General features: G+C 45.7%; 1 protein-coding gene across 5 annotated transcripts in view; it reads left to right on the top strand.

Annotated features, from left to right (window-relative positions):
• LOC124037935 (protein NDRG4) overlaps nt 1–20,792 on the top strand; it is a 47,220-nt gene that overhangs the window by 6,335 nt on the left and 20,093 nt on the right. For 3 of the 5 annotated variants that reach the window (XM_046353235.1, XM_046353219.1, XM_046353225.1), the window contains 3 exons: nt 12,476–12,566; nt 13,525–13,677; nt 14,702–14,740. In XM_046353235.1, coding sequence (XP_046209191.1) covers nt 12,489–12,566; nt 13,525–13,677; nt 14,702–14,740 — 270 coding nt within the window. In that variant the 5' untranslated portion in view covers nt 12,476–12,488. The remainder of the gene's footprint in view (nt 1–12,475; nt 12,567–13,524; nt 13,678–14,701; nt 14,741–20,792) is intronic. The other 2 variants (XM_046353252.1, XM_046353243.1) reach the window with 1 other exon arrangement.

Raw genomic sequence — 20,792 nt, 5'->3', positions numbered from 1 at the left:
GGTACCCCCTGTATATAGCCTCCACACTGACTCTGTACCGGTACCCCCTGTATGTAGCCTCCACATTGACTCTGTACTGGTACCCCCTGTATGTAGCCTCCACATTGACTCTGTACCGGTACCTCCTGTATGTAGCCTCCACATTGACTCTGTACTGGTACCCCCTGTATGTAGCCTCCACATTGACTCTGTACCGGTACCCCCTGTATGTAGCCTCCACATTGACTCTGTACTGGTACCCCCTGTATATAACCTCCACATTGACTCTGTACCGGTACCCCCTGTATATAACCTCCACATTGACTCTGTACCGGTACCCCCTGTATGTAGCCTCCACATTGACTCTGTACCGGTACCCCCTGTATATAGCCTCCACATTGACTCTTTACCGGTACCCCCTGTATGTAGCCTCCACATTGACTCTGTACCGGTACCCCCTGTATGTAGCCTCCACATTGACTCTGTACCGGTACCCCCTGTATATAGCCTCCACATTGACTCTGTACCGGTACCCCCTGTATGTAGCCTCCACATGGACTCTGTACCGGTACCCCCTGTATGTAGCCTCCACATTGACTCTGTACCGGTACCCCCTGTATGTAGCCTCCACATTGACTCTGTACCGGTACCCCCTGTATGTAGCCTCCACATTGACTCTGTACCGGTACCCCCTGTATGTAGCCTCCACATTGACTCTGTACCGGTACCCCCTGTATGTAGCCTCCACATTGACTCTGTACCGGTACCCCCTGTATGTAGCCTCCACATTGACTCTGTACCGGTACGCCCTGTATGTAGCCTCCACATTGACTCTGTACCGGTACCCCCTGTATGTAGCCTCCACATTGACTGTACCGGTACCCCCTGTATGTAGCCTCCACATTGACTCTGTACCGGTACCCCCTGTATGTAGCCTCCACATTGACTCTGTACCGGTACCCCCTGTGTATAGCCTCCACATGTACCGGTACCCCTGTATGTAGCCTCCACATTGATTCTGTACCGGTACCCCCTGTATATAGCCTCCACATTGACTCTGTACCGGTACCCCCTGTATGTAGCCTCCACATTGACTCTGTACCGGTACCCCCTGTATGTAGCCTCCACATTGACTCTGTACCGGTACCCCCTGTATGTAGCTTCCACATTGACTCTGTACCGGTACCCCCTGTATATAGCCTCCACACTGACTCTGTACCGGTACCCCCTGTATGTAGCCTCCACATTGACTCTGTACTGGTACCCCCTGTATGTAGCCTCCACATTGACTCTGTACCGGTACCTCCTGTATGTAGCCTCCACATTGACTCTGTACTGGTACCCCCTGTATGTAGCCTCCACATTGACTCTGTACCGGTACCCCCTGTATGTAGCCTCCACATTGACTCTGTACTGGTACCCCCTGTATATAACCTCCACATTGACTCTGTACCGGTACCCCCTGTATATAACCTCCACATTGACTCTGTACCGGTACCCCCTGTATGTAGCCTCCACATTGACTCTGTACCGGTACCCCCTGTATATAGCCTCCACATTGTCTCTTTACCGGTACCCCCTGTATGTAGCCTCCACATTGACTCTGTACCGGTACCCCCTGTATGTAGCCTCCACATTGACTCTGTACCGGTACCCCCTGTATATAGCCTCCACATTGACTCTGTACCGGTACCCCCTGTATGTAGCCTCCACATTGACTCTGTACCGGTACCCCCTGTATGTAGCCTCCACATTGACTCTGTACCGGTACCCCCTGTATGTAGCCTCCACATTGACTCTGTACCGGTACCCCCTGTATGTAGCCTCCACATTGACTCTGTACCGGTACCCCCTGTATGTAGCCTCCACATTGACTCTGTACCGGTACCCCCTGTATGTAGCCTCCACATTGACTCTGTACCGGTACCCCCTGTATGTAGCCTCCACATTGACTGTACCGGTACCCCCTGTATATAGCCTCCACATTGACTTTGTACCGGTACCCCCTGTATGTAGCCTCCACATTGACTCTGTACCGGTACCCCCTGTGTATAGCCTCCACATGTACCGGTACCCCCTGTATGTAGCCTCCACATTGATTCTGTACCGGTACCCCCTTAATATAGCCTCCACATTGACTCTGTACCGGTACCCCCTGTATGTAGCCTCCACATTGACTCTGTACCGGTACCCCCTTTATGTAGCCTCCACATTGACTCTGTACCGGTACCCCTGTACATAGCCTCCACATTGACTCTGTACCAGTACCCCTGTGTATAGCCTCCACATTGACTCTGTACCGGTACCCCCTGTATGTAGCCTCCACATTGACTCTGTACCGGTACCCCTGTATGTAGCCTCCACATTGACTCTGTACCGGTACCCCCTGTGTGTAGCCTCCACATTGACTCTGTACCGGTACCCCCTGTATGTAGCCTCCACATTGACTCTGTACCGGTACCCCCTGTATGTAGCCTCCACATTGACTCTGTACCGGTACCCCCTGTATGTAGCCTCCACATTGACTCTGTACCGGTACGCCCTGTATGTAGCCTCCACATTGACTCTGTACCGGTACCCCCTGTATGTAGCCTCCACATTGACTGTACCGGTACCCCCTGTATGTAGCCTCCACATTGACTCTGTACCGGTACCCCCTGTATGTAGCCTCCACATTGACTCTGTACCGGTACCCCCTGTGTATAGCCTCCACATGTACCGGTACCCCCTGTATGTAGCCTCCACATTGATTCTGTACTGGTACCCCCTGTATATAGCCTCCACATTGACTCTGTACCGGTACCCCCTGTATGTAGCCTCCACATTGACTCTGTACCGGTACCCCCTGTATGTAGCCTCCACATTGACTCTGTACCGGTACCCCCTGTATGTAGCCTCCACATTGACTCTGTACCGGTACCCCCTGTATATAGCCTCCACACTGACTCTGTACCGGTACCCCCTGTATGTAGCCTCCACATTGACTCTGTACTGGTACCCCCTGTATGTAGCCTCCACATTGACTCTGTACCGGTACCTCCTGTATGTAGCCTCCACATTGACTCTGTACTGGTACCCCCTGTATGTAGCCTCCACATTGACTCTGTACCGGTACCCCCTGTATGTAGCCTCCACATTGACTCTGTACTGGTACCCCCTGTATATAACCTCCACATTGACTCTGTACCGGTACCCCCTGTATATAACCTCCACATTGACTCTGTACCGGTACCCCCTGTATGTAGCCTCCACATTGACTCTGTACCGGTACCCCCTGTATATAGCCTCCACATTGACTCTTTACCGGTACCCCCTGTATGTAGCCTCCACATTGACTCTGTACCGGTACCCCCTGTATGTAGCCTCCACATTGACTCTGTACCGGTACCCCCTGTATATAGCCTCCACATTGACTCTGTACCGGTACCCCCTGTATGTAGCCTCCACATGGACTCTGTACCGGTACCCCCTGTATGTAGCCTCCACATTGACTCTGTACCGGTACCCCCTGTATGTAGCCTCCACATTGACTCTGTACCGGTACCCCCTGTATGTAGCCTCCACATTGACTCTGTACCGGTACCCCCTGTATGTAGCCTCCACATTGACTCTGTACCGGTACGCCCTGTATGTAGCCTCCACATTGACTCTGTACCGGTACCCCCTGTATGTAGCCTCCACATTGACTGTACCGGTACCCCCTGTATGTAGCCTCCACATTGACTCTGTACCGGTACCCCCTGTATGTAGCCTCCACATTGACTCTGTACCGGTACCCCCTGTGTATAGCCTCCACATGTACCGGTACCCCTGTATGTAGCCTCCACATTGATTCTGTACCGGTACCCCCTGTATATAGCCTCCACATTGACTCTGTACCGGTACCCCCTGTATGTAGCCTCCACATTGACTCTGTACCGGTACCCCCTGTATGTAGCCTCCACATTGACTCTGTACCGGTACCCCCTGTATGTAGCCTCCACATTGACTCTGTACCGGTACCCCCTGTATATAGCCTCCACACTGACTCTGTACCGGTACCCCCTGTATGTAGCCTCCACATTGACTCTGTACTGGTACCCCTGTATGTAGCCTCCACATTGACTCTGTACCGGTACCTCCTGTATGTAGCCTCCACATTGACTCTGTACTGGTACCCCCTGTATGTAGCCTCCACATTGACTCTGTACCGGTACCCCCTGTATGTAGCCTCCACATTGACTCTGTACTGGTACCCCCTGTATATAACCTCCACATTGACTCTGTACCGGTACCCCCTGTATATAACCTCCACATTGACTCTGTACCGGTACCCCCTGTATGTAGCCTCCACATTGACTCTGTACCGGTACCCCCTGTATATAGCCTCCACATTGACTCTGTACCGGTACCCCCTGTATGTAGCCTCCACATTGACTCTGTACCGGTACCCCCTGTATGTAGCCTCCACATTGACTCTGTACCGGTACCCCCTGTATATAGCCTCCACATTGACTCTGTACCGGTACCCCCTGTATGTAGCCTCCACATGGACTCTGTACCGGTACCCCCTGTATGTAGCCTCCACATTGACTCTGTACCGGTACCCCCTGTATGTAGCCTCCACATTGACTCTGTACCGGTACCCCTGTATGTAGCCTCCACATTGACTCTGTACCGGTACCCCCTGTATGTAGCCTCCACATTGACTCTGTACCGGTACCCCCTGTATGTAGCCTCCACATTGACTCTGTACCGGTACGCCCTGTATGTAGCCTCCACATTGACTCTGTACCGGTACCCCCTGTATGTAGCCTCCACATTGACTGTACCGGTACCCCTGTATGTAGCCTCCACATTGACTCTGTACCGGTACCCCCTGTATGTAGCCTCCACATTGACTCTGTACCGGTACCCCCTGTGTATAGCCTCCACATGTACCGGTACCCCCTGTATGTAGCCTCCACATTGATTCTGTACCGGTACCCCCTGTATATAGCCTCCACATTGACTCTGTACCGGTACCCCCTGTATGTAGCCTCCACATTGACTCTGTACCGGTACCCCCTGTATGTAGCCTCCACATTGACTCTGTACCGGTACCCCCTGTATGTAGCCTCCACATTGACTCTGTACCGGTACCCCCTGTATATAGCCTCCACACTGACTCTGTACCGGTACCCCCTGTATGTAGCCTCCACATTGACTCTGTACTGGTACCCCCTGTATGTAGCCTCCACATTGACTCTGTACCGGTACCTCCTGTATGTAGCCTCCACATTGACTCTGTACTGGTACCCCCTGTATGTAGCCTCCACATTGACTCTGTACCGGTACCCCCTGTATGTAGCCTCCACATTGACTCTGTACTGGTACCCCCTGTATATAACCTCCACATTGACTATAACCTCCACATTGACTCTGTACCGGTACCCCCTGTATATAACCTCCACATTGACTCTGTACCGGTACCCCCTGTATGTAGCCTCCACATTGACTCTGTACCGGTACCCCCTGTATGTAGCCTCCACATTGACTCTGTACCGGTACCCCCTGTATGTAGCCTCCACATTGACTCTGTACCGGTACCCCCTGTATATAGCCTCCACATTGACTCTGTACCGGTACCCCTGTATATAGCCTCCACATTGACTCTGTACCGGTACCCCCTGTATGTAGCCTCCACATTGACTCTGTACCGGTACCCCCTGTATGTAGCCTCCACATTGACTCTGTACCGGTACCCCCTGTATGTAGCCTCCACATTGACTCTGTACCGGTACCCCTGTATGTAGCCTCCACATTGACTCTGTACCGGTACCCCTGTATGTAGCCTCCACATTGACTCTGTACCGGTACCCCCTGTATGTAGCCTCCACATTGACTCTGTACCGGTACCCCCTGTATGTAGCCTCCACATTGACTCTGTACCGGTACCCCCTGTATATAGCCTCCACATTGACTCTGTACCGGTACCCCCTGTATGTAGCCTCCACATTGACTCTGTACCGGTACCCCCTGTATATAGCCTCCACATTGACTCTGTACCCCCTGTATGTAGCCTCCACATTGACTCTGTACCGGTACCCCCTGTATATAGCCTCCACATTGACTCTGTACCGGTACCCCCTGTATGTAGCCTCCACATTGACTCTGTACCGGTACCCCCTGTACGTAGCCCTGCTGTTGTTATTTACTGCTGCTCTTTAATTATTTGTTGTTTTTATCTATTACTTTTTTAGGGGGTATTTTCTTTAAACTGCGTTGTTGAGGGCTTGTAAGTAAGCATTTCACTGTAAGGTCTACACTTGTTGTATTCGGCGCATGTGACAAATAACATTTGATTTGATTTGAAAACAGCATTTTCTTACCAGCTGAAGTACCCACCAATCTGTAAGCTTTAACAAAACTGAGTCAGGTGGAAGGAGAGGGTTTGGATGTTCAAAGAAAAGGGCTTCCAACTCCCTGTTGGGCAAATCCTTTACAGTGTTACATTTCATAATAAAATAATTAAGAGATCCATCTTTTGATATGCAGGAATGAACACTGCAATCGAAAATGTAGTCTTATGAGACAGTGGTGTTTGTTCAGGAAGGTTTTAAGACTCCCCCCCCCGCCTCTCCCCTCTCTGTTGTGTAAAGGTCCCATTGAGAGCCACATGCCATGTCCTTCTGGCCGACTGGCTCTGTCCCAAAGCCCTGGGTACCTATAGTGACAGGAGGCAGGGTTAGGCAGGCTGGAAACACAGCCCTGTGGATTCCTCAGGGGACACGGCCCTATCAGGCCATCTCTGACGCCAGAGCTGAGGGCAACATAGAGACAAAGATAGGGGTGGGCTGCGTCCCAAATGGCACCCTGTTCCCTATGGAGTTCACTACATAGGGAATAGTGCACTACATAGGGAACAGTGCACTACAGAGGGAATAATGCACTACATAGGGAATAGTGCACTACATAGGGAATAGTGCACTACATAGGGAATAGTGCACTACATAGGGAGCAGTGCACTACGTAGGGAATAGTGCACTACATAGGGAATAGGGTGCAATTTGGGATAGGCACATGACTGGCCTGCAAGGCAGTTCTGTAAGTATAGGTATAAAAGGCTAAATGCCAGGGGCACCAGCCATAGCAGCCTCAAGTTGATATCTGGCTATCAATTTTTAATCCATATTTGATATATTGCTCCCGCCAGCGCATGTTCATCTAAGGTCTTCAGACATACACCACTATATTAAAAATGGAATGTGTCACTTCAAATAGTGAAAAAAAGTTGAATCTCTAACATTGTTTTGATTGCTCTGTGTGTGTGTGTGTGTGTGTGTGTGTGTGTGTGTGTGTGTGTGTGTGTGTGTGTGTGTGTGTGTGTGTGTGTGTGTGTGTGTGTGTGTGTGTGTGTGTGTGTGTGTGTGTGTGTGTGTGTGTGTGTGTGTGTGTGTGTGTGTGTCTCTATGTTCCAGTGAGATGATGCCACTTCAATATTGACCTGTTGAAGTGAATCTCTGGTCACGTTGTCAGTCTCTGTTAGCATCATTCTCTGGGCTTGTGTGGGAGGCGAGTCCTGTAGGGATATGTCCACTTAGCTCATAAACAACACTTGAAGTAGCACAGAGAAACCAAGCAGGAGCAGAGAGGATGATGGATACAGAGGAGGGATTGGTAGTAACAGACACAGGTCTGGTCTGAGTAGACTAGAAGATCCCCCAAGAAGGGTTTTGAGTTGTTTTCTTTGAAAGCAGATCATTGAGAGAAGAGAGACGAAGTGATGACAGCAGGATTACTGTGAGAGAGGTGACACTGGTTGCATCTAAAATGGTACCCTGTTTATTATATAGTACGTCACTTTGGACCGGTGTTCTTGTTTGCACTTAATCATCGTTAGTGTGTATAATTTATTTCATTTCTTGAGTTGTTAGGTTCCAGTCTGCTGAGGAGAGCAAAAGGCCATGTTCTGTTTTGGACGAGTTGGCCTTTAATCCTCTCTAATGTTAACGCCCATATGGCTAAATAATACGCCGTACCGGAGTTAATTATGTTACTGACAGAGAGGAGGCTTGAAAAAACATGAATCAAGTAACAGGGCCTTTCTGGACGTTGTTTTTCCAGGGGTCACTGGTGGGTCAGCTTTATTGAATTTATGGGTAAAACAAACTGTTCAAAAACTCGTCAGTAAGAGTTAAAATCCTGACACTACCCAAACGCAACCATTACACAATGAAATGCACACACACTGTGCACACACATGACAGAGAGCCGAATCTGGCCCAGTTTCCGGAATTGATTCTGAATCATGCATCTGGTCAGATGCTTCCCCCTACATGCACATCCCATCGATTTCTTGTCCAGCAGAATGCTTTTCCTCAGGCCCACTCTCTATCACCGATATGAGTCACCGATATGAGTCACACATAAGGCCCCTGCAACTGTAATTGGGGACTGTGAGAGAGAACTAGTCTCTCCACAGTACAAAGTCAACCCTTCCAGCTCATAACCCTATGAGCTACATGAGAGGAAAGGAGAGCGATATGGAGGATGGAGGCCGGCCAGCCAGACAGAGGTAGTTAGTGTGGGTAAAGAGATGTGAGGGGAGCAGCTGGTGGTAATGAGAAGATGTTAAAAGGAACAGAGAAGGTAAGCCAGATCCTTGTAGAACCCAGGCGAGTCGACAGCACTGCTGGAGGTTGTCATGGCTACAAAATCTGTGTAGAACTGTAAAAGAACAGAGGAGAGGAGAGGGAGAGATGGAGGGAGAGAGAGATGAAAAGGAGGACAGATTTATTTGACCATCCTTGACCAAATAAAATGACGGTCTTCTCATGGGGAAAAACAAACCTGAACTTGGTAAGAGAAACCTCACATCTTCTTTTCACTAACAGAGAGTTGATGATGAAAAGACACTGGATGAATGGAGACTTTGAAGTAGCACTTGACTACTTGACTCCATAGACCATGGATGCACAATGGGCACACGTAAAAACACACACCACCAGCACCACCCAGAAGTGAAGTTGATGTTCCCGATCAGCCTCATTTTAGGGTAAATGATCAAGTCCCCCTCATTTAATTACATTAGTATGAGGAATAATTCCTCAGAGAAAATATAAAACTGGATTTGTGGATTTAGGGAATATTGAATAAAGCAGCTAGCGAACAAAAGTATTGAGTCATTTAAACCTGAATCAGTGGGTTTGAAACGGCTTCAGCAGGGACGAATATAGACTGTAATGGAAATTGATTTCACAGCAAGCCATCTTATATAAGGAGCGAGAGAGAGAGATTAAGCAGGCAGAGTAATGAGGCTGGTTGTCCTGGTTAGTTCCTAATTAAAGTTGGTCATGGGCCCATTATAATGTCATGCAGAAGTCCCTTTCAGACAGAGAACAACACAAATAGGAGGAGAGGGTTTTCATTTCCAGTGTTGTCACAAATAGGAGGAGAGGGTTTTCATTTCCAGTGTTGTCACAAATAGGAGGAGAGGGTTTTCATTTCCAGTGTTGTCACAAATAGGAGGAGAGGGTTTTCATTTCCAGTGTTGTCACAAATAGGAGGAGAGGGTTTTCATTTCCAGTGTTGTCACAAATAGGAGGAGAGGGTTTTCATTTCCAGTGTCGCAAATTACTAGGGACTTTTGTTTCGGAGTGTCTGCATCTGGGTTTTGTCTAAGGGTCTGGAAACTTCCGCTGACAAGAGAGAGAGCGTGTGTTGACTAGCTGTTGCGCTTACTGCATCCCAGCCATTAAACAACCTGTCACTGTGTTGAGTTGGGGTTTCTAAATCATTATGAGGCCACTTTATCACTGTGCATGACTCAATTTGGTAGGAAGACTCAAACAGCAAACAATGTTTTGATGCTAACTAAGTCTGTCAGTAAAATAGTTGATCAAGCAGGGAATAGTTGTAAATGTCATAGGTTTCCATATTTCACCGTACATGCTTGTTGGGCTGACAGCCTCCCATTGCAGCTTCTTTACCATTACGTTTGGATCATTTTGACATTTTTTTTTATTCAATAGGCCTTCTTTTATTTTGTTGCATTTGTTTTTCTTGACAATGAGTGAGCTAATGTGCCTGTGTTGTGCATGCCTATCGAACGTCCGTGCCACCTTGAACTTTTGTCACATATTGCTTTACAAAGTGGGATTGAAATATATTTAACACAAAATACTCCATAATGTCAACGTTTTCTTCTTTTTACAAATGAATACAAATTAAATAACTAAAATATGGTCTTTGCATAAGTATTCAGCCCCTTTGTTAAGGCAAGCCAAACTTAGTTCAGAAGTGAAATGTGGCTTAACCAATCACATAAGAAGTTACATGGACTTGCTCTGTGTGAAATAATAGGGGTTGACATGATTTTGTTTATGACTATCCCTCAGTCTGCTGTACACCAGACACTGGGAGAGGAATTCACCTTTCAGTAGAACAATAAACTATAACACAATGCCAGATCTACACTGGAGTTGCTTATCAAGAAGATAGTAAATGTTCCCGAGTGGCCTAGTTACAATTTTGACTTAAATCTGCTTGAAAATCTATGACAAGACTTGAAAATGGCTGTCTAGCCATGATCCCCAACACCTTGACAGAGTTTGGAGAATTTTGAAGAGAATAATGGTCAAATATTGCACAATGTAGGTGTGCAAAGAACTTATGAGACTTAACATGTATTAACTAAGGGGGGTGAATAGGGTAAACCTAGTCAGTTGCACAACTGAATGCATTCAATGAAACGTATCTTCTGCATTAAAGAGGTGAGGGGGCTGCCTTATTCGACGTCATTGGCGCCAGGGGAACTGTTGTTGGGGGTTAACTGCCTTGGTCAAGGGCAGAACGGCAGATTTTCCCAACTTGATGGCTTGTGGAGTCAAACCAGCGACCAACGCTCCCAACCACTAGGCCATCAGCCGCCCGATACTTATCTAATACTTATACTTGTAAGACTTATCTAATCATGGTATATTAGTGTTTTGTTTTTCATTAATCTTCCTGTCGACCAAAAAATGACAATGAAATCTATTTTAATCCCACTTTGTAATAATGTAATGTGATGAAATCCAAGGGTGGTGTAGACATTCTCTAGGCACTGTAAATAGGCTGTGTCTGTGTGTGTCTGTGTCTGTGTGTGTGTCTGTGTGTGTGTGTCTGTGTGTGTCTGTGTGTGTCTGTGTGTGTAAGTGTCTGTGTGTCTGTGTATCTGTGTGTGTGTGTGTGTCTGTGTGTCTGTGTATCTGTGTGTGTGTGTGTGTCTGTGTGTGTCTGTGTGTGTAAGTGTCTGTGTGTCTGTGTATCTGTGTGTGTGTGTGTGTGTGTGTGTGTGTGTGTGTGTGTGTGTGTGTGTGTGTGTGTGTGTGTGTGTGTGTGTGTGTGTGTGTGTGTGTGTGTGTGTGTGTGTGTGTGTGTGTGTGTGTGTGTGTGTGTGTGTGTGTGTGTGTGTGTCTGTATGTGTCTGTGTGTGTAAGTGTCTGTGTAAGTGTCTGTGTATCTGTGTGTGTGTGTGTGTGTGTGTGTGTGTGTGTGTGTGTGTGTGTGTGTGTGTGTGTGTGTGTGTGTGTGTGTGTGTGTGTGTGTGTGTGTGTGTGTTTGCATGTACGTGTGAGTGTTTGATATCCTCAGTGATCCAATGTGTTAGTCGAGTGGCGCCAGCCTGGGTCAGCTCTGCTCTGTGGGCTTATCAGTGCCCTTGTATAGACATATCAATCTAAATTGATATAGCCCCTCTGTGTCCACTGATCTGGCTACACTGCAGGAGTTTCATTATATCCTAATGGGGAAGCTCACTGTCTGTCTGGCTGGCTGGGTCCTCAGACCTGCTTTATTCAGTCTGTGACCCAATTCATGAGCTGAAGACCACTGGAGGCCCAAAGAGAACAGGCTACTACTGTTTAATATGTTTTCCAATAGGCCAATACCACAACTTTCCACAAACTTTCCACAACCATTGAAATCTTTGGGTGTCTGCCTTAGCATTTCTTCTGGTCTCCTAAGTCCAAGCAATGTTTAAATAAGTACACATTATATTATCACGTTTGAGCAAAATCGCAGGAATTTTTCTTTAAAACTGCATCAATGTATCTCAGCTCCATGGACAAATTTGTAGAATTGCAGGAAAATGTCTCTATAGCGCCAAGATTGGGGCCTCTTAAATGTTCTCTAAAATTCAGACACACCGACAGTGCCCCCTGCAAGCCACTTTTTGATCCAGAAAAAACCCTGGACATGTATTCTCTATTCAGATAATAATAATATACTGTGCATCCCTGGACTTCTTTACATGCCCAACAAAAAGGGACTATGGGGGCTGGTGTAGCAATTATATAGGGAAAATTGACTTGCCCCGCCACAGCAACCAAACCTCCTGAAGACCTTGCCACCCAGCCAAAAGCTTGATATACTGTAGACATTTACTGGGGGGAGAAAAACATGATAATGCGGTTTTGCTACTGCAGTGGTTTGAATTGATGGATGAATTTCAGATTTTAAAGTAACAAAGTGTGCGTTGCTATGGTGATTGCAGGTTGCTCTCCAGGATGGCTGGGATGAAGGAGCAGCAATTTACGGAGGAGAAACCCCTACTACCGGAGCAGAGAGGGCAAGATACTGAGATGGTGAGCATTTACTTTATATAACTGTGAATGAGTATGTGTGTGTGTGTGTGTGTGTGTGTGTGTGTGTGTGTGTGTGTGTGTGTGTGTGTGTGTGTGTGTGTGTGTGTGTGTGTGTGTGTGTGTGTGTGTGTGTGTGTGTGTGTGTGTGTGTGTGTGTGTGTGTGTGTGTTCAAATGTGTATTTGTTTTTGTGCAGAGTGTGTGATATAATAGTGTATTTTTGTGTGTCTTTCTTTGGAAACAGAATGTGTTTACATGTGTAGGAGGGATGAATCATACACTGCATTTCAATTCAGGAGTGTGAAAGAAGGGGTGGGGGGGACAAGACTGTAATTGAGAGGCTGCAAGGTCTAACCAAATCCACTGATTGCAGCAGTATGCCTGTCTTAGCAGGAGCTGTAAGTAACTCTTGATTGCTGGGACTGTATGTGAGGAGGACAAGAGAGGTGGCATCAGTAGAGGAAAGACAATCACATTGATTGAAATGCCAAATGTCTAAGAGAATATGTCACTGTAATTTATACACTTCCCTGACTCTCTTGACAATGATTGAGAGAGGGGAGAAACTAATTACTAAGACGATGCCAAGGCATTGGCGGATAAAACTTGGAGGCCAAATAATAAATTCAAAGTTATTGATGATTATTACCTGCTAGCTAGTAATTAGTCCCAAGGGAAATCCACATTAAAGTAAAACGTTATCGGGAGTGGATGTGTGACACAGATGACATTGTATCCTTTAGAAGTCTATGTTGTTGAGGATTTAACAGGAGGATATCATTGCAGCAGTTTATCCAGACAGCTGTTAGCCTTAGCCTATCCTCTGTTGTCCTCCTCTACGTGGATCATGTCCTCCCATGTCTGTTAGTCTTCCTCCCCTCCAGGCCTCTCCCTGCCTGGACCCCTGAGGTGGACTAACCAGCCACTGTAACACACCTGTGTTTGTGTTTATGATGCAGAGAGACCAAGGGCGGTGTGTGAACGCACTCCCATGCGCAAGCCCTGCGCCACTCACCGCCCCCTCTTCCTCAAGCCGCCCCCCACAACGGTGGCATGTGATCGCGCGGCACTGGCTCCACCAGACCCGCAATCGGACCAGTGGGTGCATCCCGGTAATTACATACCCAGAACTCACCTGCAGGGAGACTATTCCCCATGCCCTGCAGGGGTAGCAAATCTCCGTTACCTTTGACTGTTATCGGATGCACCTTTAAATCCTCACCTGCAACACATCCTGAGTCAGAGAAATATGGAGGGCCACAAACAACAGAGATTATCTATATTTATTAAAGTTCCTTTACACACAGGCTGTAGTAGTAGCAATAGCAGTGTTTCATACTGACATAAATTCACAGACAGGCTAAGGATAATCTGATGATAGAGAGATTTTGAACATTCCTGGAGACCAACATGCAGCCAGCCAACACCTCCAGCACAATGTCGCAGACCCCCCCCCATCACCACCACCACCACCACCATGCTGTGCTACTGCAGTCACACGTGGGCTCCAAAGGACAAGAGTGACACCTGCTGGTCCGACCGTCCGAATGAAACCACTAACCTACTACGTCTCTCCACTAAAAACAACTGCATGAAATATCCATTCTTTCTAGGTGTGTCACTGTAACACTGTAACACTGTCTTGAATGGCATCACCCTCTATCAATGGACTGCTGATGACAATCCTCTTTCACCTCGTCCGTGTGTTGATCTGTAATCCTTTTGTCTTTCCTGAAACCACTGTATATGAATACACTATCTAGGATCGCACCTTTAGCACCACAAGGAGTTTGGGGACAATTATTCTTAACCCACTAATAATGCTTCTGATTCAACTATAACCTCTATAGAGCATGTCCTTCATGTTGCACTGAAGTTTAGGGGAATGCTTGGGTTCTGGTTTGGCTCTTTTAGGGCAGGGAAAACGTATTCTGTCTCTCCTGAGCCTTCTCTTCCCTGTCCACTAACTGCTGTCTGTCTGTTTGGACCCACACAGCCTCTATCCATGTTGCTCTCTGTGGATCCATCCCCTCAGCTTTAACGGCCTGCTCAGCCCTGTGGCATCTCAGAAGTGGAAGCAGAGGGACTAACATACTGGGCGTCAGTTGACATTGTGTTTTTGTTATCTGTCTGCAGGAGAACTGTGAGACCCTGATGCCAATTGGAGACTGGAAGGTACTTCAAGTCTATTCTCTTCTATTCTCAATATACTGTATCCCCAATAATCGTTATGACTGTCCACTCGCCCGCGTAACCATGGTGTCGCACTGGGAGGAGAAGGAGGAGGGATTGGTTGGCCAAATGGTTGATGGAATCATTCGCTATCACACAGCACCTCTCACACAGTGTGGTACAGATTTGTGTCTGAATGATAACGTGTAAAGGACTTATATGTGTTTGTGTGTGAGAGAGACTGTTCAATGATTATCGCTCACATAATAGGGCATCAATCTCAATACTACAACTATCACTATAACCATAGTAACCTACTATCCGTTATGGATTAGTAATACCACAGTTATTTCAAAGACCTCAGAAGTTGATTTCTGTACCCGTGATGTTGTCAATTTGAACATGAATCCACGTGACGATGAGATCAGAATAATCCAGACACCTTGTTTCTCACCTCTGTCTGACGCCTCCAGTGTCACCCCCCTCTTCTCTCACTCTCTCCAGTCTCACCTCCTCTCTCTCTCTCTCTCTCTCTCTCTCTCTCTCTCTCTCTCTCTCTCTCTCTCTCTCTCTCTCTCTCTCTCTCTCACTCTCTCCTTCCCTCTCACTTCCCTCTCCTACTGCCTCCTGACAGTCCTTTATAATGGAAAGGCTAACAAACACAGTTGCTTATTATGTTGAGTTAAACGGGAGAGGACTGTGTACCCTTGCGATTGGTGCTATGAAAATAACAACTGTGATTTGCTTTGCACAAATCAAATGAACAGGCCTCTTGAAGTTTGAGTGTTGAGAGCGTGTATGTGTGCGCCTGTGTGCGTGTCCATGCATGTGTGTGTGTTGAATTTTAATTAGCAAAATAAATCTCACAGTTAGCAGGATAAAGTCAAGCGAACAAAGAGAGTACCCAGCACATTTCTGAACAATAAAAATGCACAAATAAAAAGGTAATAAACCCAAAATTGCTTTGTAAAAAAAAGTATACCAGTGACTGAGCCTACGAGTGACTAGAGAAGATCAGCCATCTCTGGTATACAAAGTGCAGTGGTGCGTAAGGGTTTTGCAGTTTAAAATAAATCTCAAAGTTCCATGGTAAAGAGTGTCAATTGATCTCAAACACTGAGCGGAAGCATTCACATATAAAATATCCCCCTAGTCTAGTGGCATAAATGTAGCTGATACTAGCCTCCTTCTGGCTTCAAAAGAAAAACAGGCCTTATTCCTAAAATAAAATCCCAATTTCAGCTTACATTTTTTTGTAAGTTGTTGAATATGCAATTTAAAAGAGAGGCCGTCATCAATTAAAATTCCAAGATATTTCTATGAGGTTACAACCTCAATCTCCTTGCCCTGACAGGTAGTAATAGGTGAAAGGTTCAGAAGTCTATTTCTTGCATTAGAAAACACCATCAGTTTAGTTTTGTCAGTATTGAGGATAAGCTTCAATTTACACAAGGTATGTTGAACAGTATAAAAAGCCGTTTGCATGTTCTGGAAAGCTTTTGTAAGAGACGAGGCACAACAGTAAATATCAGCATAAAAATGAAGTTGTGCATTTTGGACATTTTTGTCTATATCATTTATATAAATAGTGAATAAGAGAGGACCAAGTACAGAGCCTTGGGGCACCCCATTCAAGACAGACAATTTAACAGACATAAGCCCATCAAATTGAGTGCACTGAGTTCTATCAGACGGATAGTTAGCAAACCATGCAACTGCATGCTCTGAAAGACCTACACTCGACAATCTCTGCCTTAGTATAACATGATCAACTGTATCAAAAACTTAGAGAGATCAATAAAAAGCGAGACACAGTGCTGTTTTTTGTCAATGGCTTTAAAACCTTCATGGCTGCTATAATTGTGCTCTGCTTCTTCCTGAAGCCCGATTGGTACATTGATAAAATAGAGTTAGTAAATAAAGACTGTTTTAGCTGTTCACTTACAAGGGTTTCAAGTATTTTCACCAGGGGTGACAGCTTTGAGATTGGCCTATAATTATTTAAAAGAGTTGGATCTCCCCCTTTTAAAAGTGGTAGGACAAATGCTGATTTCCAGATCTTTGGAATTTCATTACATTCCAGGGTTAGATTGAACAGAGATGTAAGTGGTTCAACTATGAAATCAGCTGGCAGATTTAAAAAGCAGGGATCCAAAAGATCAGGACCTGCAGGTTTTCTCTGATTGAAGAATTTCAGGGCTTTATGTACCACCTGCACTGAGAATGGCAAGAAGCAAAAAGTTTGACCAGCTCTCACGAGTTCATCCACACAGGGTTGTACAGAGACAGAGGACACTGAATCGGGATGTGTGATTCGGGGTGCTCAAAAGTGGAGCGTCTATGTGATCATTGCACGTACGGTAGGTACGCTTATAGCTCATCTCTTGGCAGAAGTACTGTAGACTACTTTATCACTGACCTCAACCCAGAGTCTCTCAGAGGGTTGACAGTCAGCCCACTGACACCCCTATCAAGTACATTATTTTCTTTAGGAATATAGTGAAGTAAATGTAGTCAAAAATATAAATAGTAAAGTAAAGCACAGATACCCCAAAAAACTACTTAAGTAGTACTTCAAAGTATTTTTACTTAAGTACTTTATACCACTGACTGTAATAGTGAAGGTGTAAACTTGGCAGTAGAAAACCTAAACAGTATATTTTACATCTCAGCTTCTCTATCAAGTATTTGTTTTCAAGCAGACAACCTAAGAAAATTAACAACAATGACAAATGGTTTGATGAAGAATGCAAAAACTTAAGAAAGAAATTGAGAAACATATTCAACCAAAAACATAGAGACCCAGAAAACCTGACCCTACGCCTTCACTGTGGTGAATCACTAAAACAATACAGAAATACACTATGGAAAAAGAAGGAACAGCAGATCAGAAATTAGCTCAATGTGTCATGTTCACTTGTTCCTGTGATTGTCTCCACCCCCTCCAGGTGTTGCTTATTTTCCTCAGTGTATTTATCCCTGTGTTTCCTGTCTCTCTGTGCCAGTTCGTCTTGTATGTTTAGTCAAGTCAAACAGCGTGTTTTTCCTGTGCTCCTTTTGCTATTCTCCTCTTTCTAGTCCTCCCGGTTTTGACCCTTGCCTGTTTCTGGACTTTGTACCCGCCTGCCTTGACCACGAGCCTGTCTGCTACTCTATACCTCCTGAACTCTGATCTGGTTTTGACCTTTTGCCTATCCACGACCATTCTCTTGCCTGTCCACGACCATTCTCTTGCCTGTCCACGACCATTCTCTTGCCTGTCCACGACCATTCTCTTGCCGACCCCTTTTGGATGATTAAACATTGTAAGACTCCAACCATCTGCCTCCTGTGTCTGCATCTGGGGCTCGCCTTGTGCCTTGATACAATGTAATTGAAGAAACAACATTTCAGTTTCTGCAAAAATTGGGAAACACTAAACAAACAACAACACAAATAATTATCTATCCAAAACGGAGATGTATGGATAAACCACTTCTCCAATCTTGTTTGCTCTATAACAAAGAACAAACAGCAAAAACATATACAGTACCAGTCAATAGTTTGGATACACCTACTCATTCCAGGGTTTTTCTTTACTTTTACTATTTTCTACATTGTAACTCTGGGTCTTCCTTTCTTGGGCAGTCCTCATGAGAGCCAGTTTCATAATAGCCCTTGGTTGGTTTTTGCGACTGCACTTGAAGAATCTTTCAAAGTTCTGGAAATTTTCCGGATTGACTGACCTTCATGTCTTAAAGTAATGATGGACTGTTCTTTCTCTTTGCTTATTTGAGCTGTTCTTGCAATAATATGGACTTGATCTTTTGCCAAATAGGGCTATCTTCTGTATACCAACCCTACCTTGTGACAACACAACTGATTGGCTTAAATGCATTAAAATGAACTTTTAACAAGGCACACCTGTTAATTGAAATGCATTCCAGGTGACTACCTCATGAAGCTGGTTGAGAGAATGCCAAGAGTGTGCAAAGCTGTCATCAATGCAAAGGGTGACTATTTGAAGAATCTCAAATCTCAAATATTTTTTGATTTGTTTAATGCTTTTTGGGTTACTACATGATTTCCATATGTGTTATTTCATAGTTTTGATGTCTTCACTATTAGTCTACAATGTAGAAAATAGTAAAAATAAAGAAAAACCCTTGAATGAGTAGGTGTGTCCAAACCTTTGACTGATATTCAGACCCTTTGCAATGAGACTCGGAATTGCGCTCAGATGCATCCTGTTTCCATTGATCATCCTTGAGATGTTTCTACAACTTGATTGGAGTCCACCTGTGCTAATTTCAATTGATTGGACATGATTTGGAAAGGCACACACCTGTTTATATAAGGTCCCACATTTTACAGTGCATGTCAGAGCAAAATCCAAGCTATGAAGTCGAAGGAATTGTCCGTAGAGCTCTGAGACAGGATTGTGTCGAGGTCTGGGGAAGGGTACCAACAAATGTCTGAAGCATTGAAGGTCCCCAAGAACACAGTGGCCTCCATCATTCTTAAATAGAATAAGTTTGTAACCACCAATAATCTTCCTAGAGCTGGCCGCCTGGCCAAACTGAGCAAGCGGGGGAGAAGGGCCTTGGTCAGGGAGGTGACCAAGAACCCGATGGTCACTCTGACAGAGCTGCAGAGTTCCTCTGTGGAGATGGGAGAACCTTCCAGAAACACAACCATATCTGCAGCACTTCACCAATCAGGCCTCTATGGTAGATTGGCTAGACAGAAGCCACTTCTGAGTAAAAGGCACATGACAGCCCTCTTGGAGTTTGCCAAAAGTCACCTAAAGGATTCTCAGACGATGAGAAACAAGATTCTCTGGTCTGATGAAACCAAGGTTGAACTCTTTGTCCAGGCATTGCTTATCACCTGGCCAATACCATCCCTATGGTGAAGCATGGTGGTGGCAGCGTCATGCTGTGGGGATGTTTTTCAGTGGCATGGACTGGGAGTTTAGTCAGGATTGAGGGAAAATCCTTGATGAAAACCTGCTCCAGAGTGCTCAGGATTTCAGACTGGGGCGAAGGTTCACCTTCCAACAGAACAACGACCCTAAGCACACAGCCAAGATAACGCAGGAGTGGCTTCGGGACAAGTTTCTACATTTCTTTGAGTGGCCCAGCCAGAGCCTGGATTTGAACCCGATCGTACATTTCTGGAGAGATCTGAAAATAGCTGTGCAGCGACGATCCCCATCCAACATGACAGAGCTTGAGAGGATCTGCAGAGAAAATAGGAGACAATCCCCAAATACAGGGGTGCCAAGCTTGTAGCGTCATACCCAAGAAGACTCCATGCTGTAATTGCTGCCAAAGGTGCTTCAACAAAGTAAAAGGTCTGAATACTTATGTAAATGTGATATTTTATTTATTTATACATTTTTTTTAAACTATAAACCTGTTTTTGCTTTGTCATTATGAGGTATTGTGTGTAGATTGATGAGGGGGGGAAACAATTTAATCCATTCTTGGATAAGGCTGTAACGTAACAACATTTGTAAAATGTGAAGGTGTCTGAATTTTTCCCAAATACACTATATATCAACAAATTGGTTAGGGCGCTAGAACAGTCTGCACCACCTGGTCTCACCCTACTAGAATCTGAAGTCAAATGTCTACTGTTTGCTGATGATCTGGTGCTTCTGTCACCAACCAAGGAGGGCCTACAGCAGCACCTAGATCTTCTGCACAGATTCTGTCTGACCTGGGCCCTGACATTAAATCTCAGTAAGACAAAAATAATGGTGTTCCAAAAAAGGCAGTTACCAGGACCCCAAATACAAATTCCACCTAGACACCGTTGCCCTAGAGCACACACAAAGTATACATACCTTGGCCTAAACATCAGCGCCACAGATAACTTCCACAAAGCTGTGAACGATCTGAGAGACAAGGCAAGAAGGGCATTCTACGCCATCAAAAGGAACATAAAATTCAACATACCAATTAGGATCTGGATAAAGATACTTGAATCAGTTATCAAACCCATTGCTCTTTATGGTTGTGAGGTCTGGGGTCCGCTCACCAACCAAGAATTCACAAAATTGGACAAACAC

Source organism: Oncorhynchus gorbuscha, linkage group LG01, assembly GCF_021184085.1.
Source record: "Oncorhynchus gorbuscha isolate QuinsamMale2020 ecotype Even-year linkage group LG01, OgorEven_v1.0, whole genome shotgun sequence".
NCBI classification, from domain to species: domain Eukaryota; kingdom Metazoa; phylum Chordata; class Actinopteri; order Salmoniformes; family Salmonidae; genus Oncorhynchus; species Oncorhynchus gorbuscha.
Note: the sequence above shows the minus strand (reverse complement) of the source record. Positions and strands in the feature narration are given on the sequence as shown.